This window comes from Esox lucius, chromosome 22 (assembly GCF_011004845.1).
Source record: "Esox lucius isolate fEsoLuc1 chromosome 22, fEsoLuc1.pri, whole genome shotgun sequence".
Classification (NCBI taxonomy): Eukaryota; Metazoa; Chordata; class Actinopteri; order Esociformes; family Esocidae; genus Esox; species Esox lucius.
The window spans coordinates 15009386-15037222 of NC_047590.1; the positions used below are offsets into that span (position 1 = coordinate 15009386).

Sequence of the window (27837 nt, forward strand, 5' to 3'; positions counted from 1 at the left end):
TTGCCAAGTGCCACGGAGTACCATTCTATCATCAGTGAGTGAGTCAATTTGTGCGCGTGGCAATACATTTCACCACTCGACCCTACTCTGTTGTGATTGGTAGAAAAAATGCCTAAACCAGTTACTCTCATTGAAATTTTTTGGCCCATTTATATTTTTAAGAATAATTTTATTAGAAATAATGAGATTTAAAAATTAATGAATCTTTGTGACAACTGCAGTAATAAAAAAGGGCTTTATAAAATAAAGATGTGATTGATTTAATACATTAGATTTTTAATCAACACCAAAAGAAAGAGAAACAGTACTCATAGCCTATTAAGCATTTGCATCACACACAAACGTTTATTAGTTACAACACAAAGTTACAAAATAGGCATTTTTTATATTTTATATATTTTTTATTTTTTTTTTAATCTGGTTTGCTTAACAACAATAAGTGAACAAAACAATTACAACAATCTAAATATGCACAGGAAACAAGGAAGTGGACTAAAGGATAGCAATCTTTCCCAAATCGTTATTAAACGGAGAGAACATTGAATGGGTACGAGCTGGGTTTCAGATTAGGGTAAATAGTAGAATCAGAGAATGTTTGCTGTACTCACATCCTTCCTTATTCACCAGCAGAAACCTCTGATGGTGTGCTTTCAAAAACACAGTCCATTGATGTAAAACGTTCAAATATTAACATTTTATTCATATTTTAGAGAGAACGATAATAAATCTGCAACCATTCACAAGGGGGCATTTGTTAGAAGAGTTGTATAGAAGATGACAGAAATACTTTTTAGGAGCAAGTGGGCCTTTGTCATCGTCACCACCACCACAGAGAATAGCAAGAAATTGAAGGCATCATTCAAATGGGAGAGAAAGCGCAAAGAACAGCTTGGTCATTCGCCACCATGTTGTAGAGAAAAGGTGAGGTAAGACACAGTTGATGATTGAATATACAATTCCATGGTGCAAGAGAACGGTCACTGAGGGGGTCTGTGGTTCAGGCAGGTCGGTTTCACTGGGGCAAGGCCTTCAGAATGGCATTCACCTCCTCTGCCACAGCGGTCAGGGCAAACTCAAACTGGTCCTGTAGAGATAATAGTCATCGATTTCAACTGAACAGGTCATAGTCACAGTGCATCAGTCTGACGACGTCTGACGACGTGATGCATGTAATGTCTGGGAATATATCCAGCATAGGTTGTGTGTTTGGTACCTTAGTGCGCACCATTCCCGGTCTCTGGTCACGGACATGTTCCAGTGTGGCAGCAATGTCGATCTCCTTCACTCCTGAAATAAACACGTCAGATTTCAATTTCAATCCGAGATGATGCATACAGAAAAGAACACACCGAAAACATACATAGAGTACATAGATGTGTGGAAATGGACAGTCGAACATGCTTGTTCACCTTTGGCCATGCGGTTCAGAACCATATCAATCAGGATGTAGGTGCCAGTCCGGCCTGTACCATCACTGTGTAGGAGAATATTCAACACTGAATCATAAATAAACACACCAAAGGGCTCACTGAACAACATAGGTAATATTTACCAGATCGAATTCAAACTGTTGATGGTTTGCTGTTGTGGTTTCTATTCGTTTTGTTTATGTAAACGGTAAACAGTGTGAATCATTTTGTCCTTTAGTACCATAAACATAGATCTCCTGTGTGTAGCATGTGTTATTTAGTCATCACACCACCTTAGATCCGGGAGTACCATTTCCACTGTCTCTGACACCAACTTGAGCGGCGCAGCATTTAAAAGAAAATGGTTGGTTTATGCCACCATGTGGAAAAAAAGTGTAATTGCGAAAGTTGGTTTACCTGCAGTGCACAATGATTGGACAAGATCTGCCTCTGTAGCATTTATTCACTTTTCTGTAAGGGAGAGAGTGGGAGATGAGTAATCAGTGAATATTGATAAGAACATATTGATAAGTGGTCAAACAAACAGCAGAAAACTAAACAAAAAACTATAACAATTCTAACTTGATTGGAGCCATTTCAGTGAATCAACCCATGTCATGTCAAGTTACCAGGAGTCCAGTCAGGCCTGTCACATCAGAAAATGTACTAAACTGACATTTGAAGCACTTCTGGTTGTGACGTTCAACACACTCTGCCTCCCCTTGTCACACCACTTTCACAAAGTTTAACATTCACAATAGAATGAAGAATTCCTCAATCGAGAGAGGAGGAAAGGGAGAGGAAGAGGAGAACCATGAATTCTTTGTACAGAGTGATACACAACAGGGCAAAAGGGTGAGCCAGAAAGGGAGAGATCGAAAGTCTAAAAAAGGGAGAGCGATGCAAGTCAGAAAAAGGAAAAGGCCAAAGACTGAGAAAAGGGGGGGGGGAGACGAAGGAGCAAAAGGGTTAGGCGATGGACCTCCTGCTGCAGCCACACCTGTCCATGGTCATTTTTGTGACTATGCAACTGGACCCAGACAACTAGCTGCAGATCACAAAGATGACACAGACAGATATGTAAAAAAACCATGGGCCCCGCTGACCTCCATCGCAAGATAGATGTGTGAGCAAAAAAAGAGGAGGGAGGGACAAAGGGAGTGTCCAGGGGAGAGGAGAGGAAAGGAAGGAAGGAAAAGATTAAGGGACAGATGATAGGAAATTCAAATAAGCAAAGAGAGAGTGAGAAAGAGGCGATTAAGGAGAGAGGGATTTGAAAGGAAAAACCATGATGGAAATGAGATGAGTAGGTAAAGATGAAAGGGATATTAGATCCATCTTGGACATTCCGTTATTGTGTCTACTAGGGATAATATGCATGAGGGGAAACATGGATAGGGGATTCTAAGTCATGGTGGACAGACAAAAGTGATTCTGACAAAGTAATCTGAGACCAAATCCGACACGAGCATGGGCTGTTGAAAGCAGTGGATAGACTGTATAATACCACAAAAATCAAGGTGTCACAGTATCCTGAAAATCTGGCTTACATTAATTACAGGCACGTACATTTTTGTATTTTTGGTTTTTTTGTCCAAAGTGAAAACGAAAAAGGAAAATGTCCGGGCGTGTCTTAATGAACACGCGCTCGATGTCCCTGCGGTACCTGCGGAAGTCCAGCAGGGTGCGTGTGGAGGACGGGATGCCCTGGGCAGGCCAGCTGAGGAAGTGGAACTGGGTGAGCGTGCGAGTCTCCTGAGTCTGGACATTCTTCAGGTAGAAGCTGCGCACCAGGAAGTCGTTGCACCAGATGTGCTCCGACACCAGGTTCACCTGAGGGACACAGGCTACTGTCACAGATCAGGACGGACAAACACACGCACCGTGTCAGACACGCGCGCACACGACACCGATCACCTCATAGATGTGGTAGAGGGAGGATCCCTCGTCAGGCCAATAGCGATCACACTGTTTCTCTCCGTCCTCCACCAGGGCTGTCATCATCACTATCACAGTGCAGCCGTTCTCCCAAACCATCTATAGAGGAACACCAGCCAACAGTAGAACAGAATATAAAGCTGAAGCTAAATAACATCGTCATGTACTGCAAAATGTTTCCTTCTCTCACTATCACGATGGTATTTGATCTGGTGATCCGCATAAACAAATGCACGCACTCTCTGTGACTCTAAAGTTGTACAATACATTTTTAAAACAGTAGACAGACATTGGCAGCAACCAACCGGCATTTCACTAAAGAAACGGTCAGCTTTCTCATTTGAAGTGTATTTGAATTTCACACATTGTGTATGTTCTCATCCAGAGTGACTGACCTGCCAGAAGTCAGAGATGGTGTGCGACAGGGGTCCCTGTGTGGCAATGTACGCCGGCATCCGGGGGTCATGCTCAATCTAGGGGTCACAGAAGACAAAGGGGATCTTGGGTCACCTCCTGCTATCCACATTAGAGAAAATTGTGGACACTGGCTGTCAGCATTGCGACAGCTCTATACTGATTGCATTTTTGTTTCCATTCTTTTTTGGAAGATGGCAACTTGCCATCCTCCGATAAAAGAAGCCTCTTCCTGAAAATGTTGCTACCTTTGATAGATCTTTGTATCCATAATAAAGTCAAGCTTCTGTTTACTCATTTAAGTTGGTCCGGAGCTGCCGCAACCGATAGCTCCGAAAGAACATAGTGGCTAAGGCGTTTTACACCGGCCCTTATTGCTGCGGAAATAAAATTAAAGCTAACACTCCACTATTTTTAGAAGCTTGTATGATCTGTGACTGTTGTTATCATGATAATAAGTTGTGACTGTATATAATTATAAAGAAAAAAGTTTAATTTTGGCTCCCAAGGATTGTCATAAATTGGTTCTCCCAATCGGCCATTAGAAAGGGAGTTTTTAAGCAAATATTGGCCAATGTGTAGAATTATATAGACTTTAGATCAGCACTTGTGTAAATGTGTTGTGAATGTTTACTATTATGTAAACATTTTAAAAATACTCTGGAAGGTATCATGGAGGTTGCAGGAAGAGGGATTAGCTCTTACTATGGTGCTGGCGTTGATGTAGTCGGTCCGGGAAGGGTTCATCTCTGCCTTCATCTTCACCCTGGAGTGATCATCTGCAGACAAATGACACCAAACACACATAACACTTCATACAGAACCATGAAAGGCTGCTTATTAGTGTCAGTGTACCTTTGAACGACTGCTTAATCACCTAACATCCTGTCTGTCTTTCACTTTCCTAGCCTGGTCTATGATCTGTTGACACATTTTTGGTGTGGGGGGGGGGGGTCACATGGATCAAGAGATCTGGGATCCGGGATATCACTTACTCTAACCAAAATCCCCAAATACAAAGAAAAAATCTATATTAATCAATAGGTAGGGTGACTATAAGGGGGAGGAAAAATAAGTTGATGAGGAGGTGACTAGGGAAGAAGGTTCAGCAGGAGAAGAATAACTTACAGGGCACAGAGTCGGGGCAGCGGTTCTTCTTCAGGTTGCTCTCACTCTGGGCTACGGACACAGTGCTGGGCTCTGCCTGGTAAGAACACAGGGCCTCCCACTCCTTCAGTAGACGGTCCTTGTTCTTCAGGTGGTCCTCCATATAGGCCTGGGATTCAGGATGACACACCCAGGGTTAAACAACTAAATATAATACTGTAGAGTGTGTAGAGTTTTTTGTATACAGCAGCACTGGATATCTAAGACAGTTTACCACTTGGAAACAGTTTATCCAATAATATTTGGGATGCAACAGTAAGAAAGTTCTTGTGTACCTGTGTGCCCTGGCATGAAATAAAAATGTTGCTTCTAATTTCAACAAATGTAAATTCAGTAATATAATGTTCTGTATATTGTTATAACAAAAATAAGAACAAATAGAAAAAATATAAATAATTTGATAATAAGTACATAACTGTACATTATACAATGCTTGGAGATAAGAGTTGGTAAAACTTTTGTTGATAAAGTTACAAATGGACAATTCCAAAATCAGTCAAAAATTATAATACATTTTTGCCTATAATCAGACGATATCGACTGCTGGCTGATAAATCGTTGCATCCCTAAACATGCAAAACATTTCTTTCAGTTATGTTTCAGGGCTTGGTTTGGCCTTGCTGTAGTGTCCCTTTTGGGGCGATTCCATTGCGCTGGGCAAGTACAAGAGAAACATTTCAAAGAAACAAATCAGGCCTGGCCAATGGTCCATAGACCACTGGGCTACAAACAGCAGTGGAGATTTCTGAGGCAAATTTCTGAAGCAGATTTCTGAGGCTGTCAGAGAAGGCTCTGAATTCTAATAGAGTTCCAGTTCCTAACTCTAAGTGACACTGACCAGGATCATGTGACCAGTGGAGATGTCCATGTTGGACTGCGCTGGCTCCTCACACCAGGAGGGGGTGCTGCTGTGAGAGCTGGGGCTGGGCTGGGGTGCATCGCTGAACTGGGACGACACACTGCTCACCCTGGATGTGTCAGTACCACCTCCGCCTCGTCCTGCACCCGAACCTACAGCAACCCCGCCACTTCCGCCCACCGATCCCGTTCCCTTGGAGGCCATGTGTTGACGACACAGGTCCTGACAGAAGGCGAAAATGACATTCAATGCTTTACTAATCAATTTACGAATCAAGGTTTTAAACTAGTGATCACCTTTGCAAAACCTGAAAGAACACGTGGTTTTGTTGGACTACCTTTCATCTCAAAAAACAGCCGAAGTCTAATGCATTAACACAATCAGACTACTATGCAACTTTGAGGCAGCAGTTGGTGGCTGTAACTACATGCGTGTATTTGTCCACGCTTACCTGGTACTCTTGGTGTGTGACACTACCTCCCTCCGGCCCCAGACCCAGCTTCTCAGACGCCAGGCGGTTGGCATGGCGACGCAGGCAGGCTACGGTCATGGTCGCCACTAGGATCCCGCCCACACAAGCCATGACCACCATGGTCATGAACACCCATCGAGAGCCATCTTGGATCCGGGTGGCCGTAGGTAAGCCCAGCCCATCAGCTCTCTGTAGAAAGAGAAAATGATGAAGAGATAGAGGTTGTTGCACATCTCACTGACCGGCCCCAGAGAAAATATCTCCGAAAAAACATTAGCATTAGCTGTTACAAGTAAAGGAGAAATAATCCGTCCTCACAAATCTGTATCTGTAGAATTATATCAGAAGTTTCCAGTTTGTTCATTAGGTAGGGGCATTATTAATCCAGAGTGTGGTGAAATGTAAAAGGTTGTGACTCAGACCACCTCCATTACTATCCTGTTCTCCTTACATCTGTGGATTAACCATACATCTCAAAGGACCTATCAGAGAAAAAAAGTAGTGCCTTCTTGACACCATGGCAACGGCACATTTTTTGAGTAATCTGGAGTGGGATCAAAGCGAGAGGAAGGACCAGCTTATACTAGCTCTCGGAGATGAAGGGGAAAAAAAGGTTTGAAACAGAGTAAAACTGGGAGGCACCTCCCAAACTCTCATTGTCCAATGAGAACAGAGATTATAGAATGGAGTTGCTATACTTTTTTCCCTACATTGTACCCAACTAGATGCAACAGGAGTCATGCTGCAGCCTGAGCACCCATTCACTTCTGCCTTCCTCTATCTCTCCTCCTTCATGGTTGCCACAGTTGCCTCTGTTGCCCTCCTGACCTCTCTCTCCTCTCCAGAGGCCCCAGGAATGTGCCCAAGGATTTGGGGGTGGGGTTGGGGGGGGGTGGAGCTATAGTGTCTGAGATATTGGGGTGGGGGCACCTGCTAATCAAAAGGGGCCCTGAAAGGGAGAGATGGGAGAAAGGGGGATAAACCGAATGACCCGTTCCTGGAAATGTGTGTCAAGATCTCTCTCTGGACATGAGGTGGATTTACCCAGCAAACCTCAGGGGATGCTGCAGTGAGGGGGGGGGGGGGGGGGGGGGGGGGGGTGATGGCAATAGGGGGAAGGGAAGGAGGGAGCTGGGAGGTAATATCTGGGGGGATGTAACTTGAAAGTGGTGAAGACACGAGGTGAAAGTGAGAGATGACCAAAAGAAAGCCTGCACTGTAAAAGAAGAAAAAAAAGAATAAAGATTTCCATTCAACATACAATTGTAAGGCAACCAGGCCAGCTGCAAGTTTGAGTTTGCTAAACAGTGAGTGAAAAAAACGACACAAGCATGTTGGGTGAAATGCATGAATAAAATTACATTACATAACATTTCTCAGTCCAAATACTGTAGAAATCACACACAATAGGTCTTTCTTCTGCCTGCTGTATAAGCTGTTAACTTCTGTTGATGTTGTAAGTGTTTTTACTGTCATAGTTTGCTGTTGCAAGATAGTGATACAAAATGTAATTGACTTGGACTGTCAATGCTGCGAACAGCAAACAGCTTAGGTTAAAACATTTTAAACGTACATTCCACCGAACCTTAAGTTCAGCCTAAAACTGTACCATATCTTATACCTCATTATGCACAATTTCAAAAAGACTTGGAAGTAATCAAACAGACATTCTTGTAGTATTCACCTCAAATGTGTGGACAGATGTAAACAAAGGCTTGGTTGGTTTGCAGATGTGAAATGTTTGCAAACGTAATACAATTACAATGTGTACCAACATTGCAATTACTGTAAACTTTGACTTTCCATAATATTTTTTTCGTTTTTCAGAAACAGATTAAATTCGACAAATGTAGTTTTGCTTCTATTGAAATAATGTGTTAAAGTTGTTATAAATAAATAAATAACACGCTTTGACAACGAATCATGTGACAGTCCTAGACACCACGCGGCATTGCATGTCACTGTGCGTGCGCTTCGCAGACAGACAGCATCCGATGTACAATAATTGTAAAACAAAAGCCTATCTGTCAATTAACATACATGCGTAAGAGGTTCATAGATGTTAACTAACATTTGTTAAAAATACATTTCAATAAAAATATTGAACTACACCTAAATCAGCCCTAGTCCATTAATTACATAATCTAATGAGACTATTTCAAATATAATTCCGAGAATTCGGGCTATAAAAATGAATAATTGTAGACACATCGACATTTTGGTAGTCAATACAAATCATGTATAGCGTATTAGTAGCCTAAATATGAACGACACTCACCCAACATCCAGGTTCACCGCCCGTGAAAAACGCCTTGACTGGGATAATGCACTGGAGAAGTGAAGATCCTTCTCTTGGTTTCCATAATGCGTTTAAAATAAGGATAGCCCGTCATTTAGTTGAATTTTGGCGGCACTGATACCTAGCCCAGGCCAAGGGACGAATGTAGGCTACACGAGCAAGAGAGGAGTGGTCCGCGTGCCCACCGTGAATTAAAGAGACAGTCGAGTATCTATCCGCAGCGCGCGCGCGATTCCGCAAAGTGCGTTAGTCATAGGAAATTATTTTATTAATGAAGGCGTTCCAGACAGAGTGAAATAGTTTTATTGTGAAAGTTACACAGATGTCAGTTGGAATAGAATAATTTTGATGACGAATCTAAATGCTCAAATTTTAATGCTTTAATCCTCATATCATCCCTTTTTGATTCCTCTGTTTGTCTCTCTCACACACAGACAATGCAACACAACATGGTCTTACCTCACCAACACCTGTCTGCAGGATCTTCAAATCAGTTTCAGACTCCAGAAAGTTCTTCTCTGCAACTGATCAAAATGGTAAACAAAATAAAATACATATTTTTGCAAAACAGCCATATTCTTGGTAATATCTGTGTTACTGTGTCCTGACATGCCCCTATCATACTTACCTCCAACTGTCTGTCTTAATGGACTTGTGCGCATGTGTGAAACCTGAACGATTCAAACAGGGCAGCAGGACACTGGATAAATTTGCCTCCGTAACTGGTCTACTCACCAGCTTTATCTGCCACGCCGTCAGCACTCAGGTTCTGGCTGTTGGGCCGGACACGGAAGGTCAGCGCCGGCCCCACCACGCTGTCAACATACAGACAATGGTTACATTAGAATGTGGATTGATGCAACCGGTAATTGGGGGCTGGAGTGGAGGTCCAGAAGGAGTGTACATTCTCTACCACATTGCTCATTCCTACCAAAACCACCACAGCAATGTTTTGTGGGAGAATAATGCACAGGGAGGCTGAAAGAAGGAGCACCACCTCCCTGGCCGGTTAAAGGCCAGGGTTCAGGCAGTAGGGGAATAGAGTACGTTGATGATTAAATTCCTATGGTGTGGCCCCAAGGCTGGGCCTTTAAAGGTCCAGATGTTTATTGGCTGGGCCCAGGTTTAATAAGTTATCTGTATGGATTCCGCCTTTTGGATAGAATGAAATACATACAAAAAGAATCAACAGAACGGACACTGACTTAAATGGTAGGGTCCTGTTCTGGTAATTAATTGCTATTTTACACTTTTTTTCACAAATGAGTGTTGAGAAGTAAACAAATGAACTGAGATGCTCCTACTACTTTTACCTTTCAGTAAATTTGTAGACGCTCTATTTTTAAATGAGCGATAGTGTTAAATCTCTTACTCAACGCCAGAACAAAAGGTTTTACACCTTGCCAGCACAGGGCTTCGATCAAGCAACTGTTTGCTTACTGGTCAGATGCTCTAACTGTTCTGTTTTATTATTACAGCATTCATAATAATAATACTAGATAGAAATAATAATGCAGATGTGTTATTATCTAACCAGCTATTGGGTTACTGTGAGTTAAGTAGATAACATTTTGGGTTAAACCCATATCTAGCTAATTCATTGGGTTAATAAAATAATCACGTGAGCCTGTGATTATTCACATTCATCACAATTTCTGTGCCAGATTTAGCCAGCTGATCAAATTATCTGATCATTTGGCCTATTTATTGTTATCTATCCTCATTGGCTCAGTAGGCCAGTGATCTTTTATACCATAGAGATTGTAAGAGGAGTCATCTTTATATGTGTGCCAGTGTAACATCTGTGACAGCATGGGCAGTGCCATTAAGACAACTCATTTTTAAAGAAGTCCATTTTCTTCTTTTGTATTTGAAAAAAGTATAATGCTAATATTGCTGCTTTACCACCACCTGCAGTGCTGGAGTCCTCAATCACATAATTATTTAATTAATTTACTGTGAGCATGATGTAACATACAGCAGACTAAAGACAAACCATAACAAGAAAATAAAATTAAAGAAGACTGGTCTGATCATCGCTAGCTAAAAGTGAAATCCACACCCAGTTGACCAGCTGCTTTAAAATAGTAGATGAGCTCAATGGCAATGTCCATGTTAACATGACTCATCGGGAAAAATGAATCCTCTAGCTCACTCTATGTTTTAAGCCTAAAGCCTACCTGATGTTGATGAAAGAGCCAGCGGAGAGATGGATCCTCTCAGCCAGGAGTTCCAACAGACGCACCCCGTCGTATCGACTGAGGTGACTGCAGAGAAATACACACACATTCATACACACGGACGCTCTCACACATGGACACACTTGTACACACGGACATGCAGGAGCTCGAGCACACACGTTCACGCATGTATAGAAAGAAAGACACACACACACACACACACACTTACATACGCACTCCTAGTACATTCCAGGACTCCGGAACAAAGACAGACAGTCAGACACTCACGCACACACATCAAATGGGTTTATGAACAGAAAGGGTAGGAAATGATTGCAACCTTTGGTTGGTAACGATATAGCCGTATTCCTCCTGTACTTGAGCCTTCCCATCTGCTGTCCCTTTCTTCCTCTGCTTCTCGGTTTTAACCAGGGCGGTGGGCCTTGGCTCCTTCCCACTGGCTCCCTCTGCGGATGGAGGGGCACCAGCGGCGGGGGTGTTATCTGGGGAGGCTTGGGGCACAGGGGGCTGTTCAGGAAGTGAGATGGAAGCTTTGTCCACCTTGTGTGTCATTGCTCCCTCAGTGATCTGATGAAGAAAAGGAGGCGATTCAAGTCATACACATCAACATTCTCCATCGATCTTTTGATTACACATGATAGGACTCCAATGATGTAAAATACATCAGCATTTCCTAAACCACTGCTCAAGCACCTCCAGAGGATAGACAAATTTGAACCTTCTGGTGGTGCCCAAGGGGATGGTAGGAAGTCAACTGATTTCCTGAGATTTTTAATGCAATAACAATGAGGGAAACACGGGCAGCTGGTGCCTTACATTGTTTTACTGTTTGCGATGCCAAGCTGAGGCACCATGGTAAACAAGAAATGCATTACATTTTGTGCCAGTCTGTTACCTGTGCAGTGATATCAGTGTTTGCTGTTCGAAGTAACCGTTTAGTTGTTTTATTACAGCAAACTGTTGTGTATACGTAAAGACTAAGGTTCATGTGAAAATAATATTTGTATTATGTATAATGACAGTTAACATTTAAAAATAAATAACAAACAAACCAAAGGGATTTCTTTAAGTAAGTCATTCATTCATAATATGTTTTAACATTGTCTGGGTAGTTGAACTTACCTTCTTACGCGAGGCGGCACTGCTCCTGTACCTTTCTAAACAGTCAAGAAAAAACATTATAACCAAGCTAACACTATGTCCAGCAATAGCCATTTTACAATGTGCAAGTTCAAATAAGATGGTTTAGTAAATCATAATGCAATATTGTTATCTAGTTTTCTATGATCACATAATATAAGGCTCTTTCTAAGCTAGTAAGGGGACCTTACAGGAAACAAAGTGTACTGGATACAATTTCGGTAACCAAGTGAAGCTGTACAGGTTTCAGCTGTAATTGCCTGCCAAGTGAATTACATCCACACGGATTTTGGCAGGGTTTGGTTGAATCGAATCAATCATTTATTTCATGAGCATTTAAAGACCTCAACACACTTTACATGCTTCTACTGCATGCACTGTGACCAACCTGCTGTGTTGGTACCTACAGCAGCACTCTCCATCTGTAACTGCTTCAGTGCTGCAGGTAGGTTGTCCAGCTGTTGAGGGGTTAAGTCCTTCATATCGATGCCATAGTGGTCAAGTAGTAGAGCCAGTTTCTGCAGGGAGCCATCTGAAAGAACATGAGTCAGCCACACTGAGCATCAAAGCTTCAGAGAGATCTCCCATAGATACACACACACTCCAGCATATACAGGTGCTGGTCATAAAATTAGAATATCATCAAAAAGTTGATTTATTTCAGTAATTCCATTCAAAAAGTGAAACTTGTATAATGTATACATTCATTCCACACAGACTGAAATATTTTTTTTTTTAATTTTGATGATTATAACTGACAACTAATGAAAACCCCAAATTCAGTATCTCAGAAAATTTGAATATACTGAAAATGTTCAATATTGAAGACACCTGGTGCCACACTCTAATCAGCTAATTAACTCAAAACACCTGCAAAGGTCTTTAAATGGTCTCTCAGTCTAGTTCTGTAGGCCACACAATCATGAGGAAGGCTGCTGACTTGACAGCTGTCCAAAAGACGACCATTGACACCTTGCACAAGGAGGGCAAGACACAAAAGGTCATAGCTAAAGAGGCTGGCTGTTCACAGAGCTATGTGTCCAAGCACATTAATAGAGAGGCGAAGGGAAGTAAAATATGTGGTAGAAAAAGTGTACAAGCAATAGGGATAACCGCACCCTGGAGAGGATTGTGAAACAAAACCCATTCAAAACCCATGTGGGGGAGATTCACAAAGAGTGGACTGCAGCTGGAGTCAGTGCTTTAAGAACCACCACGCACAGACGTATGCAAGACATGGGTTTCAGCTGTCGCATTCCTTGTGTAAAGCCACTCTTGAACAAGACACAGCGTCAGAAGCGTCTCGCCTGGGCTAAAGACAAAAAGGACTGTACTGCTGCTGAGTTATGTTCTCTAATGAAAGTAAATTTTGTATTTCCTTTGGAAATCAAGGTCCCAGAGTCTGGAGGATGAGAGGAGAGGCACAGAATCCACGTTGCTTGAAGTCCAGTGTAAAGTTTCCACAGTCAGTGATGGTTTGGGGTGCCATGTCATCTGCTGGTGTTGGTCCACTGTGTTTTCTGAGGTCCAAGGTCAGTGCAGCCGTCTACCAGGAAGTTTTAGAGCACTTCCTGCTGCTGACCAACTTTATGGAGATGCAGATTTCATTTTCCAACAGGACTTGGCACCTGCACACAGTGCCAAAGCTACCAGTACCTGGTTTAAGGACCATTGTATCCCTGTTCTTAATTGGCCAGCAAACTCGCCTGACCTTAACCCTATAGAAAATCTATGGGGTATTGTGAAGAGGAAGATGCCATACGCCAGAGCCAACAATGCAGAAGAGCTGAAGGCCACTATCAGAGCAACCTGGGCTCTCATAACACCTGAGCAGTGCCACAGACTGATCGACTCCATGCCACGCCGCCTTGCTGCAGTAATTCAGGCAAAAGGAGCCCCAACTAAGTATTGAGTGCTGTACATGTTCATACTTTTCATGGTCATACTTTTCAGTCGGCCAACATTTCTAAAAATCCTTTTTTTGTATTGGTCTTAAGTAATATTCAAATTTTCTGAGATACTGAATTTCGGATTTTCATTAGTGATCAGTTATAATCATCACAATTAAAAGAAATAAATATTTGAAATATGTCAGTCTGTGTGTAATGAATGAATATAATATACAAGTTTCACTTTTTGAATGGAATTACTGAAATAAATAAACTTTTTGATGATATTCAAATTTTATGACCAGCACCTGTACATACACACCCACCAAACAAAAAAACACACAACACACATACACACACACACACACAACACATTGAAATGCACCCTATGAAACATAAGTTAATTTAAAAAAGCACAAAAAAGACATGCAAATGTACATCCCTACTGCTGAATCAGAAGCATTTTATCCAATTTATTTTCAGTCAGCAAAACAATAAACCCAATTCATTCAGGGTAGATTCTTAGAATACTCAAATATTTTGGAGAAATTATCTTTGTTTGTTTTCTTCAGTTGTCTTAAAGTAATTTAATGGTAGTTAAATACATTTTAGTTGAAGTATAAACTCAATTATTTTAGTGAAAAGGTTAATACCACCAATTTCTGCTGTAAAGTTGTTAGGTCAATACAGTTTAAAAAAAACTTTTTCTAGAACCCAATTAAATCTTTCCCTTAACTGTGCATACTAGATAGATAAATCAATAAATAAACAAAGCAGGTTGTGTTGCTGAAATATTTGATGATGAAAGAGAATAGAATTAATACATAATGATGGGTGAAGGGATGTGACCTATTTAGTTAAATAAAAGATAAATAAATGAATAAATTATACGATCCTTGGTATGAGAATGAAATAATGCATGGCAATGTTCATAAGATATTATTATACAGCTCTGGAAAAAAGTTCAAAAGGAAGTTTCTGAGTGAGGAACAGAAGGGTTAAAATTAAGAGAACACTGCAAATTGAACGCGTCTGTTCCTTACTCAAAACATTCCTTTTCAACTTTCTTGGAAAGGAAAGAAAATGGCGCAGTATGTCTCTTAATTTTTTCCTGAGCTGTATATTGTTATTGTAATTATTATATAGTTAATATTGATAGGCTTATAGACTAAGATATGTGATGATATAATTTTTTAGCATTCACCACCTATTTATTTAATTTCCTTTATCTATATTTATTTAACTTTATTTATACAAAGAAATCAACTGAAACAAAGTTTACAGCTGAGCCCTGTATTACAACAATAAAAATATACAAAATAAAAATAAAACATACATTAAGAAAAATACAAATCAAATTCATAAGAAATCTTAAATGTCTTATAGACACTAAAACATTTAACTTAAGATGTATAGTATATTACCATAATGTATTAGTGACAAAAGTTGCTTGCACAATATATTTTCTTTGCTGGCGTGACAGACCCGATATATTCCTATAATATTTTTTGCTTTTTCAACAACTCACTAACATGTGTTTTAAAAGACAGATTTTCATCTAACCAAATCCCAAGGTATTTGAAACAACACATTCTATAAAAGAACCATTAGGGTAGCCATTTTACTGTAATCCAAAGATAGGTTCTGTGACCCACAAAATAGCATATACTCAGTTTTATTCACATTTAGTACCAAGCTACAGTCCATAAGTGATTTTTCTAACAGTTTGAAATCAGACTGCAGGTAAGCAACAGCTTGTTCAAGAGATGGATCTGTAGCACATGATACTGTGTCTTAAATTATAGGCTGAACATTACAGGACCCAAAACTAAACCTTGTGGTACTCCATTGTGGACTACTGTAACGTTGTGGTTGAGAGGAGAAACCAGGCGCAGGCTTACTTGGATTCGAATATAGATTTAATAAAACAAACACGGAATACAATACATAAACTGATTCAAAGTAAAGTGCTGAATTATAACAGCGAATGGACAAAGACTCACCAGGTACTTTCAACAATGATCAAAAACACAGGACCAGCAGAGGACACATTTATACAAACACACAATAAGACAGGGGGAATCAGGTGCGATTAATCAATGATAAAAAGACACAATTAACAAGTCCGGGAAGTTCGTGAAGACTGGGAAACAGCGTGAGGCTACACTGGCTAAACCGTGGCAACTACAAGAAACGTAGATTCAATTAACATCAGCTACAATGGAATTGATATGGCTCCAAAAGTTATGCTCAAGCCTGAAGTGTCTGCTGAAATAGCCATGGAGAAATTAAATGACATGACACTTTATGGCGATCACACCCTTGCAAAGAGAGAGTGGCTAACAAGGCAGTCTATGTGGCCCCGGTGCAGTGCAAGGCACAGTGGATCTGACTTGGCAAACCAGAGTATGGCCCATCCTATGTCTGAGCCAAAACAAGCTTCCATCAGCCACGTTGTATCCACAATCCCTGGTCCTGAAACAAGCACGGCCACCAGTTGGCTAAGGAAGGACGAACCTCTCTGTTGACAATCCAGATTGCCATGCAAATATGCACAATACACACCTTAGGCAAATAAACCACTTATTTGAATACAATATTGCCTTTCAGGTCTAGATAAGGTTATCGCAAGATGTAATTGTAAAAAAATACCAGAGGTGTTTTATTTAAGTGGACATACCTTACTTCAGCAGTGATCAGTTCATAAAATAATAACACCGAAATAACACTGCAGTTACTGGAAAACTACATAATTTACTGTAAAAGGTCATGGCCATGTCAAGAGAGAAAGACAGACAAACACATACGTAATGCACACTCACCATCTAACCCAGCCAGCGAACCGTAGTCCTTCTGAGTTTTCTTCTCCGTCTGCTCATGCTGTTTTCGGACCTCCACGTCCTGCTGGGAAATGTAGTCCTCTGTGTAGTCCAGAGGAAAGTCCAGTTCCTGGTAGAAGGGAGAGGTGGAAAGCGGTGCTGCTGCCCCACGGTTGGGGGAGACCGGCTGGGTGGGGGAGGAGAGGTAGAGGGAGACCAGGTCCTGGAGCACCTGCCGGTCTCGGTCCTGGGTTCGTGACCCTTTACCTACGGAGTGAGAGGAGGTGTGGGGGAAACCGCCCCCCTCCAGAGAGTTGAGGGAGCGCTCTTCGTTGTCCTGGTAACCATACTGCTGCTTCATTCAGACACAGAGAGATTAAAAAAGAAATTACACAATAGACTTGATGGGGTATAACCTGCATGATGAGTCTTAATAAGTCTATTGGGTTGTACATAGTTGTGTATCAATGGTATCAGTGTCCATTCATACACAAGTGTGTGTCTGTGTGTGTCATCCATTACAGAACATCTCAGCAAATACAAAGACTGTAAAAGACAACACTCCGTGGTATCAGACGGAAGCAGCTATGGCCGTGCTGGACTGGCTTCAGGCTGCGGGGGGAACTTGCCTGTCCCAGTCCGTGTATCAGAATGCTGCTATTGGCCAGGACATTCCACCTTAACCGTTAAGGCATGTCTACTACAGGTTCTTCCAAATAAGTGCAATCGGGCAATCTGCTACCCTACTAACCACGACCCATTTTGTGTCCTACGTGAAGCAAATGTAATGGAGACTGTAGCCGATGTTGTCGGTGGTTGACGTGGCCGCTAGACATGACTGGCTTTTTGATATGGTACTCAGTGTTCTGAGACATGTAGACTTGTATTGGAAAGGGGCTGCTCATTTACACGCCGCTTGGAGCCGACCTTCGTCAACGACCGGCTCAATGCGGTGTTCACAATGCAGACCTATGTAAGGGTGCTCAGATATCCGTCCTAAAACCTTCGCACCAATGTTTGGAGTCAATGAAAATTGTTTGTGTGTGTTGGTGTGTGTGTGTTCATTCCCACCTGACGGTAACTGTAAGGGTCCAGAGTTTGCATGTGGAGGGACTGTGAGGATCGGGGTGGGTCCATGATCATGTAATCCAGGTATCGCTGCATCAGGTCTGGGTTGAGATTGTCCCCTTCTCCCTTTGCCCTGTAGCTCGGAGAATACCGCATCTCGGAAGGAGGGGCATTCTGCACAGTTTCTGCCGACCTGAGATATGAATGGAGAATAGGTCCAACCCTTAGCTCTGTCAGACCTTCACAGGAAAAATAGCTTCACTCTCAAGAACTTCAGCTTCGGGTAATCCCCGCTCTTTAATATAGCAGTTTTATTAGGGTCACATTCTTCCAAAAATAGATTGATGGAAATGATAAAAGCAACTTGTAAAGTGTTGAGCTGAAATTCAAGATCTCCAAAATGTTCCATACGCACATAAGCATATTTCTCTCAGATTTTGTGCACACATCTGTTTGCAACCTTGTTCTTGAGCATTCTTCCTTTGCCAAAGGTAAATCTTAGAAATGATTGCATGTTGTGTTTATATTTTCATTAGGCGTATTTCAGCTGGATGTTTTTTTATTTGTATTCGATTTCAGACTTTTTGAGCCACTAAGTGTTATACCCCACCCTTAAAGCCAATTCACAAGTATCATACCAAGGGAAAATATTTAACATGACAAAAGAATGTCCCTAAAGTTTTCAAAAGATCTCTTTCTAATCTCCTAGCCTCCGACAAACTTTTTGTCCTGCCATTACAATATTATGTCCCTGTTGAGTCACTCACAGGCCTTCCTGTGAATATCTACAGAAAATGAATAGGACAGATTTAATTATAGATACAATTATAGATACGTTTGAATAATAGATTCAGTCAATAGAGAGGGAGACTCACTGAGACGAGGGGTTGTCATGACTTCCAGACGGGGGGTGGGTCTGTGGAACGCGGCTCAGCTCCTTGCCAATGATGTACTGGGTGATGTCATCCTGCCAGGACAAACCTTGAAAACCACAGGCCGATACAGATGTTAATCGCAGTCTTATAAGATTTCACCGGGTAACTCGACAAATGTGTCCTTATCGAGCCCTCCACCCCGTTGCCAAGGTGGCAGATGAGAACCATTATCTTTAGCACTATCACTCAGGTAACAGTTAACTTTTACAACTGCATAACTGTATAACCTTTGTCATAATTAGTTTGGGAGTAGCATGGATCATGACAGCGTGTGTCTTTAGTTACCTTGCATCATAAGGTCTTTGAGCACCTCCTGTAGTTTGTGCAGCACGGTTACTGACACCTCATATTGGATCCTCTCCTGCTGGGGCAGACGACACTGGCCAAACAGCCCATCTACCCACACACAGGCACCCACACAGACACACACAGACGCACAGAAACACACACACACAGGCACACACACAGACAGACACACACAGACACACACACACAGACATGCACACAGATACACACAGACACACACAGACACACAGACACATGCATACACACACAGACATGCACAAAGACAACAACACAAACACACACAGACATACACCCACGACACACAGACACACACATAGACACACACAGACACATACACACATGACACACAGACAAACACATAGACACACACACACACACACACACACACACACAAACACAGACACACACATTCGATTTCCACAAAATCAGTTTTAACATGTCTGCTGCAAATTGAATAACAAACCAATAATTAATCTTCAAACATGAGTTATTCTGTACATATTCTTTTGGGGAAAAAAACAAATAAATAATTAAAATGTTCATCTTAATTTTGTACACTTTCACCCAGGGTTTGCATAAGCGAGATGCATCTTTATTATATTCTCCATCTTCATAAAATATAACTTTATGTAATTTGCTACAGCTCGACCCAAAATCATAACAACACTATACTAGTTAGAGGAAACATTGAACTGTCATTTTCATTACGTAAAAACACTCTGGTTTGCATGTATTGCTTCAGTGTGGGTTTAGAAAAACATACCGCTTCAATATCAAAATAGGAAAAAATATTAAAACAAAATGACTTTAAGTCTTTACACTATGGTAGCAATGATTCAAATATGAGAAATTGATTTGTTAATAACCTTTCTGGATGATATTGGGAATTATGTGGAAAGTCTGATAAAATGCATAAAATCTGACAATCACAAAACACAAAAATATTTATGAAATACTTACTAATCCTTACCTACAGTGAGGGATTTTTTTTTTGATCCCCTGCTGATTTTGTACGTTTGCCCACTGACAAAGAAATGATCAGTCTATAATATTAATGGTAGGTTTATTTGAACAGTGAGAGACAGAATAACAACAAAAGAATCCAGAGAAACGCATGTCAAAAATGTTATACATTGATTTGCCTTTTAATGAGTGAAATAAGTATTCGACCCCTCTGCAAAAGATGACTTAGTATTTGGTGGCAAAACCCTTGTTGGCCATCACAGAGGTCAGATGTTTCGTGTAGTTGACCACGAGGTCTCAGGAGGGATTTTATCCCACTCCTTTTTGCAGATCTTCTCCAAGTCATTAAGGTTTCGAAGCTGACGTTTGGCAAGTCGAACCTTCAGCTCCCTCCACAGATTTTCTATGGGATTAAGGTCTGGAGACTGGCTAGGCCACTCCAGGACCTTAATGTGCTTTTTCTTGAGCCACTCCTTTGTTGCCTTGGCCGTGTGTTTTGGGTCATTGTCATGCTGGAATACCCATCCACGACCCATTTTCAATGCCCTGACTGAGGGAAGGAGGTTCTCACCCAAGATTTGACAGTACATGGCCCCGTCCATCGTCCCTTTGATGCTGTGAAGTTGTCATGTCCCCTTAGCAGAAAAACACCCCCAAAGCATAATGTTTCTATTCCATGTTTGACGGTGGAGATGGTGTTCTTAGGGTCATAGGCAGCATTCCTCCTCCAAACACGGCGAGTTGAGTTGATGCCAAAGAGCTTGAGAACACTTTCAGAGGAGAACACTTTCACCCAGTTCTCCTCTGAATCTTTCAGATGTTCATTGGCAAACTTCAGACGGGCCTGTACATGTGCTGTCTTGAGCAGGGGGACCTTGCGGGCACTGCAGGATTTCAGTACTTCACGGCGTAGTGTGTTACCAATTTTTTCTTGGTGACTATGGTCCTTGCTGCCTTGAGATCATTGACAAGATCCGTGTAGTTCTGGGCTGATTTTCTCACCGTTTGTCTCTCACTGTTCAAATAAACCTACCATTAAAATTGACTGATAATTTCTTTGTCAGTGGGCAAACCTACAGAATCAGCAGGGGATCAAATAATTTTTTCCCCTTACTGTATGTGATACAAGAGGATTTTTAATAAATGCACACACACACAAAAACATACTACAATATGGTAATGTATATGTGTTTGTCCGTGCATGTTTGTGTGTGTGGGTTTCGATGAGTCATCGTGTAGCTCTAATCTCTCTCTCTCCTCACCCCCCCCCCCTCCCCAAACATACACACGGAGACACACTGCCGTCAGCCGGGTGATGTCACTGTTACCATGGAGACGGCGGGAAATAGACATGATTGGTTAAGACCAGGTGACGGAGAGATGCAGTGTGTTTACACACAGACACTAAGAGATAGAGTCTCATCACGCATGCAGTCACACATAGATACATACACACAGAGGGCTCTGGACAGGAGTTGAGTACAGGCACAGACCGATGAATAATTAGGTCGCTCCTACAAGACAGCACAAGCATTATGACCAACACAAGGGTTGAAAAGGTTGAAACTATGTATGAAGTGTACCCTCCGGCCCAATTGGCACCATGTTCTCTGTGGTACCTGGTCAAAAGCAGTGCATTTGCTATACAGGGAACAGAGCGTAATTGGTACTGCATGTTGAGACTGGAGATGAAGGGATACAGGGCATGATGATGGAGTGATGGATAACTCAAGTGACTAGGAGGAAGGGGTGAATGCGAACAGACGACCATCCCAAATGAACCCCTGCACTTGGAGACAGTTAGAAAGATGGAAGCTGTGAAGGTTTGTCTTTTGCAAAAATAGTTCTATTGAATTTTACAACACATTTAACAAAAGAACAAACATAGTCCTCTTAAATACAAACATAACTTACTCACAACCCTCCCTTCCACAATAACCCTGGCAGTTAGTAAAAAAAAATGTAAAAAAAAATTACAATGGTTTGTCTTTTGGTATACTGTTTTTAAACCCTGGGCCACTCAGCTCGAGTCCTGATGCACCAAAGTCGCCTGCTGTTTCTTCTTCAACTTGGCTCCCACTGACCAAAAAGCCTTCATCCCAAATGCAACCTTTTCCCCTTCACGTTGCACTACATTTGACCAGGGTCCATAGGGTTCTTGTCCAATGTGGTGCACTATGAATGGAATAGGATGCCATTTGGGATGCTTGATTGCTTTATTGATTGGCTTTGGGCTACAGACCTGATTTCCCAGTTGTAAATCTCAAACCGAGCAGACATTTGGTTTGTGGCCCTCCATGACGACGTTCTGATACCCCTGCCTTTATACAGAACTGTCAACACCTCCTGACACGTGTCCAGTAGCCTCCATTCAAGCATGCAGACTGGCCTAAGTGTACAATGACAGGGAGACGTAACGGCAAATTCTGATTTCGAAGTATTTGTCTGGCCAGACATACTGCAAAATCCAATTAACTATTATATAAACTATTATTTTACAGAAACGTCACACTGACCGTCTGAGCAGGACTGGTCTCTGGGGCAGAGCTTCTTCTCAAACAGACAGCCTGAGAAACCCACGGTGCGGGGGCGATGAAAAGCAGAGAGGAGGGAGACAGAAAAAGATTCTCTATTATTTTGTATTTTCAGGCATTTGACAATAAGTGGTCATGCCGAAACCCCAGCTTGGAATTCAGCCGGGGTCGGGGAATCAACGAGAGAGAGAAATTGAGGCCGACAGATAAAAAAAAAAAAAAAAGAAAGAGTGAGAGAAAGAATATCAATATCACAGTCCATTAACATGACAGGCAGGTGTGTTAGATGGCAACCGTACTGTGCGTGTGCGCGTGCGTTTCGGTGCATGTGTCTCTGTGTGCGTGCGCGCGTGTGTATTTCTGTGCGTGTGCGTGCACGCAGTATACGAAGGAGGTCATGTGTGACCTTTACCGGACTCCAATCTGTTTGGGAAGTGCGCGACCAGATGTGACACCACACCGCGGTTGATTCCCTGCGTGTGTGCGTACGTGCGATATGTGTTTGTGTGTCTACTGTAAAATCAAAACAGAAACAGGAGACAGACTGGCCAGGAGGGCTGTGTCTGCGGGGAGCAAAAAAACATCAATATGATTCCCCCAGACACGAAGATCACAGAAATGACAGGCGGAACCCGGACGAGTAACAGAGTATGTCCGTCCGTATATAATCCAGACATGGGCTTCAAATAGGATTTATGTGTTTCAAATACAGTAGCTGCTCTCGTCTGATCTTACCCGGCGTTACGGTACCAAGGGAACAAACCTTGGGACAAACCTCCTCCTTCTAACCCCAGTGATGAGTTAAAGGCTTAAAGTACATGAGAGAGTATCAGATACTGCTTTGTATTATTATTTCAACATGTGCCCAGATACATCTGCCATAACCTATTTATAAAAAAAAATTGCTAGGTATATTTTTGGCTTTTATGCTTATTATTGGATAGAGGATAGATAGACAGTGTGCAAAAATAGCTGTGGGTGGATTTAAACCTGCTACAGAGGTACAGTATGGGCAGTGGCTGAAACTGCTAGACCCTGCTTGGCCTCCAATATCGTCCCTTTAACTTGGTTATGGTAACTAAGAAATACACCCTGTAGCCCTCCTTTTCTTAACACTCTCTCCCTCTCTGTCCATCTGTGTTATTCTCTGACCGGAACAGTCAGTCCCCGGCGGTAACAGAGGAGACTCTGGCCACGCTAGAGTCCATCACAGTCTGGACAAGCAACTAGTGCATCACCCCGAGCCTCAAGGGCATGTCAATCAATTAGCCGACCACATAAGAAAAACAGACCATCAATCACAGTGGCATAGCAAATGACTCGTTTTCACTCCAGTAATTAGTATTGGTGGATCCTGAGTCAAGGAGAATATAGTGTTACTCTGTATTCTAGAGCAGCTCTTTACTTTTACTCTCCATGCAATGTCTCGCAACCCAAGGCTTTACCAAAGTTTTAAGACAAACATGTTTATTCAACAATAATAATAGTAAAGGTATTACAGGGGTCATTCATCAGCACAGGAATGTATTATAGCAGAATTTATTCATATACATGAGTCAGCACAAACAAAACAAATTCAACTCTATATGAAAAAACGTTTGGGGTCAAATAATGTCTCAACTCCCAAACGGCATAATCATCAGACTTTTGTAAATTGAATTCCAGACCTCAACTCAGTTATACGAGTGGGTGTTTCCTGTTTTCTCACCATGGTGCTTGGAATTTGTTTTCCTCCATCTCTTTTTCCATACACGTTCTCTCTCTCTTTTCTCAACCTCCTTTCTCTTTCTCTACACTGTGATCTCTCTGCTGTTTCTCTCTTATCTTTCTCCTCATTCTCTCTATCTTTCCCTCTCTTTTTCTTTCTCAATCTACTAGCCTAGGGTACCACTGGGAGTCAGGGCTGGGACAGAGGAAGCGGGGGACACTCTACGACACACAGCCTATTTTTAACATGTCACTCCACCTGAAATCATATAATTTTCATATAATTTGGCAATAAAATAATGGGCTATTAGTATTGGGGTGCAGTACAGACATATACACCATGTTGACTATATAAGTGGAGTCTCAGCCTTATGTTCTGTCCTCTGTGTTGTAGCTTCAGGTAACAAAAACCTGTCTCAGTGTTTACCTATTCCTTATGATTCCCACTGATCAAGTGTAGAGCATGATACAGAAAAGATCAGTGCCTTGTATTTTGCAGCTTTATGCTTCTGATAAGAAACATGTTTTTTGAAATGACTGATGGTCACGATTTGTGAATTTCTGAAATGACACCATTTTCCTGTGGGGATGTGTCGTACCCCACTGAATCTGACAAGTGTCACTATTCATACACATTAAAATACAGTGAGGAAAAAAATATTCTGTACATTTGCCCACTGACAAAGAAAAATGCATTTCAAAAATTTTATAAAACTGAAATAAGTATTTGATCCCCTCTGAATCAAAAAGATTTCTGGCTCCCAGGTGTCTTTTATACAGGTAACGAGCTGAGATTAGGAGCACACTCTTAAAGGGAGTGCTCCTAATCTCAGCTTGTTACCTGTATAAAAGACACTTGTCCACAGAAACAATCAATCAATCAGATTCCAAACTCTCCACCAAGACCAAAGAGCTGTCCAAGAATGCCAGGGACAATATTGTAGACCTACACAAGGCTGGAATGGGCTACAAAACCATCGCCAAGCAGCTTGGTGAGAAGGTAACAACAGTTGGTGCGATTATTCGCAAATGGAAGAAACACAAAAGAACTGTCAATCTCCCTCTGTCTGGGGCTCCATGCAAGATCTCACCACTTAGAGTTGCAGTGATCATGAAAACGGTGAGGAATCAGAGGAGAATGATTCAGAGGAGAACTGGGTGAAAGTGTTGTGGTCAGATGAGACCAAAATCAAGCTCTTTGGCATCAACACAACTCGCCGTGTTTGGAGGAGGAATGCTGCCTATGACCCTAAGAACACCATCCCCACCGTCAAACATGGAGGTGGAAACATTATGTTTTGGGGGTGTTTTTCTACTAAGGGGACATGACAACTTCACAGCATCAAAGGGAGGATGGACAGGGCCATGTACAGTCAAATATTGGGTGAGAACCTCCTTCCCTCAGCCAGGGCATTGAAAATGGGTCGTGGATGGGTATTCCAGCATGACAATGACCCAAAACACATGGCCAAGGCAACAATGGAGAGGCTCAAGAAGAAGAACATTAAAGTCCTGGAGCGGACTAGCCAGTCTCCAGACATAATCCCATAGAAAATCTGTGGAGGGAGCTGAAGGTTCGAGTTGCCAAACGTCAGCCGAAACCTTAATGACTTGGAGAAGATCTGCAAAGAGGAGTGGGACAAAATCCCTCCTGAGATGTGTGCAAACCTCGTGGCCAACTACAAGAAACGTCTGACCTCTGTGATTGCCAACAAGGGTTTTGCCACCAAATACTAAGTCATCTTTTGCAGAGGGGTCGAATACTTATTTCACTCATTAAAATGCAAATCAATTATAATTGTTTTATTCAGTCTCTCACTGTTCAAATAAACCTACCATTAAAATGATGGACTGATCATTTCTTTGTCAGTGGGCAAACGTACAAAATCAGCAGGGGATCAAATGTTTTTTTCCCTCACTGTAGGAGAGCTATACTTCATGTATAAACGTAAACGCTGTTTGTGTTCATTTCGTTGAGATTCGTCTACTGCTTTCTATGTGTTCATTCATTTTTTCATCCACAATCTATGGCAGTTTTCACTCTTTACTATTTTATTATCATTGGGCTAGGAGTCTGAATTCGGGGTCCTTCTCTGGTGAAAGATATTTGTCTTGGGATAGCTCGTCATGGGTGAGTCACGCAGTGATGGAAGGGGGGGGGGGGGGGTGGTTACCAATGCGCTAACACTCAGAGTAGGCTACGATTGGTTGCTAGCACAAACGTATCACTACAGACAGCTTATAGACACAGCTATCTAGATACAGTATATATTTCTCAGATTCAGATTCCCATCATTGCCAACAGTGTATGTCAGCTGGAAAGAAGACAAAGAAAGCCCTTAATTTCTAGTTTGAATGGTGTCCGATCGACTTCTCACCAGCTCCAGGTCTTCCGTCAGTGTATGTGCTTTACTGTCTTTCGGCCTCCACAACATAGGTTAAGCGTAGCCTATCGCATTGAAATGTCCAACGGCCAACGACATTAACGCAAGCAAACCCCATTGAACTGTTAGCATGTGCTGTCCATGGTGCTGAAACGAACATAACACGATTTGGGCAATATATCTGGAAACTGCAAATAATAGCCTAGGTTATAGTATGCAACTTTAGCAATTCAACTACAAACCAGCCTGAGGGCGTGAGACCATGTGTGGCGCTAAGCAAGTGGGTGTCTGTAATCGCAGTAGGCTATTACAGATTACAGAATAGGTTTTGGCAGTGCTCAACGGTAGTCTGAGTTGTTGTCATTAAATGTAGCTAGTTATGTGGTGTTAATTACTAAGTGCATGTTAAAAACACAATCTTACATCAAAATTACATAATCCACTAATGTGAAAAACATCCGATTTACGAGTGTAAAGAGTTCTACACAAAAATCCAAACATCAAATATTCTGACTTTTGCATGTTGTGAAGAATCGCTCTTTAACAGTTTTTAAGGAGTGCGTGATGGGGTACAGAGCTATGATTGATCCTTCTTTAAAATAATTGCTGATAACAGAGCAATGAATCATGCATATCCGACCTTGTTTTTGCAAAACCTATCAATCAATCCAAGCATTACAATACAGCGAAGTCACAAATCAAACCAAAGTGACGCAATTGTATATTCAGCCTACATAAACAACAGACATCCAGCAAATCTTTTTGGAATCAATTTCTTAATATTTTCTAGGCTTATGTGTAAGTACTTTCCCCTTGATTAAACACCTATAGTCTAGTGTCGACTCAGCGTAAAGAAATGCACAACATTTTACATAATAATACAGAAAAAATATAGCCAGATAATTGTGGCTATATTACATGCTATTCTTTCAAATCCCTGACACTTCTAAGTGTATGGATTGATTTAGACTACGCACTACGCTTTTGCCATCCATGGCTGAGACTTCTATTAATGTCGACCTGTTACCTGCCTATGTTAGTGCGATCAGTTCCTTTTTCTCTTACCGTATTTGCTTGACATGCCCATCTGACAGAATACAGTAATTAGACATAGCACCCTCCATAGTCGCTGAGATCCCATGTTATCCCCGAGAAAAGACAGGCAGTGCTGTTCATAGGTGCCGTTTAAAACCTCATGATCGCTGACTACTTTAGAAGGGACTCGCTAATTCTGCACATCCACTCCCGACTCCGAACCAAGGACGGGGATTCTCGATGGCAGCAGGAGTGCGCCCACTGTGGCTTTGAGTGCGAGCGAGGGAGATGGAGAGGT

At 41.8% G+C, this 27837-nt stretch overlaps 1 protein-coding gene across 4 annotated transcripts; it reads right to left on the minus strand.

Annotated features, from left to right (window-relative positions):
* Positions 1–318: 318 nt before the first annotated feature.
* On the minus strand, positions 319–27834 carry LOC105023177 (receptor-type tyrosine-protein phosphatase-like N). 4 transcript variants are annotated; one of them, XM_010892164.5, is made up of 23 exons: positions 27570–27834; positions 22396–22446; positions 18896–19006; positions 18551–18656; positions 17679–17868; positions 16611–16962; positions 12288–12431; positions 11882–11916; positions 11079–11326; positions 10739–10825; positions 9294–9373; positions 9018–9082; positions 6239–6448; positions 5767–6009; positions 4890–5037; positions 4467–4540; positions 3743–3820; positions 3327–3446; positions 3076–3242; positions 1827–1880; positions 1410–1474; positions 1214–1287; positions 319–1084 (listed from the first exon to the last, which is right to left on the minus strand). In XM_010892164.5, exons 1-23 carry the CDS (start codon positions 27643–27645, stop codon positions 1013–1015), a joined length of 2850 nt encoding a protein of 949 aa, XP_010890466.3. In that variant the 5' UTR covers positions 27646–27834; the 3' UTR covers positions 319–1012. The 4 variants fall into 4 exon arrangements, with proteins under 4 accessions (XP_010890466.3, XP_019897631.3, XP_012995231.3 ...); XM_020042072.3 differs by having other exon boundaries at positions 16611–16959; positions 27570–27832; XM_013139777.4 differs by lacking the exon at positions 10739–10825.
* Positions 27835–27837: the final 3 nt, after the last annotated feature.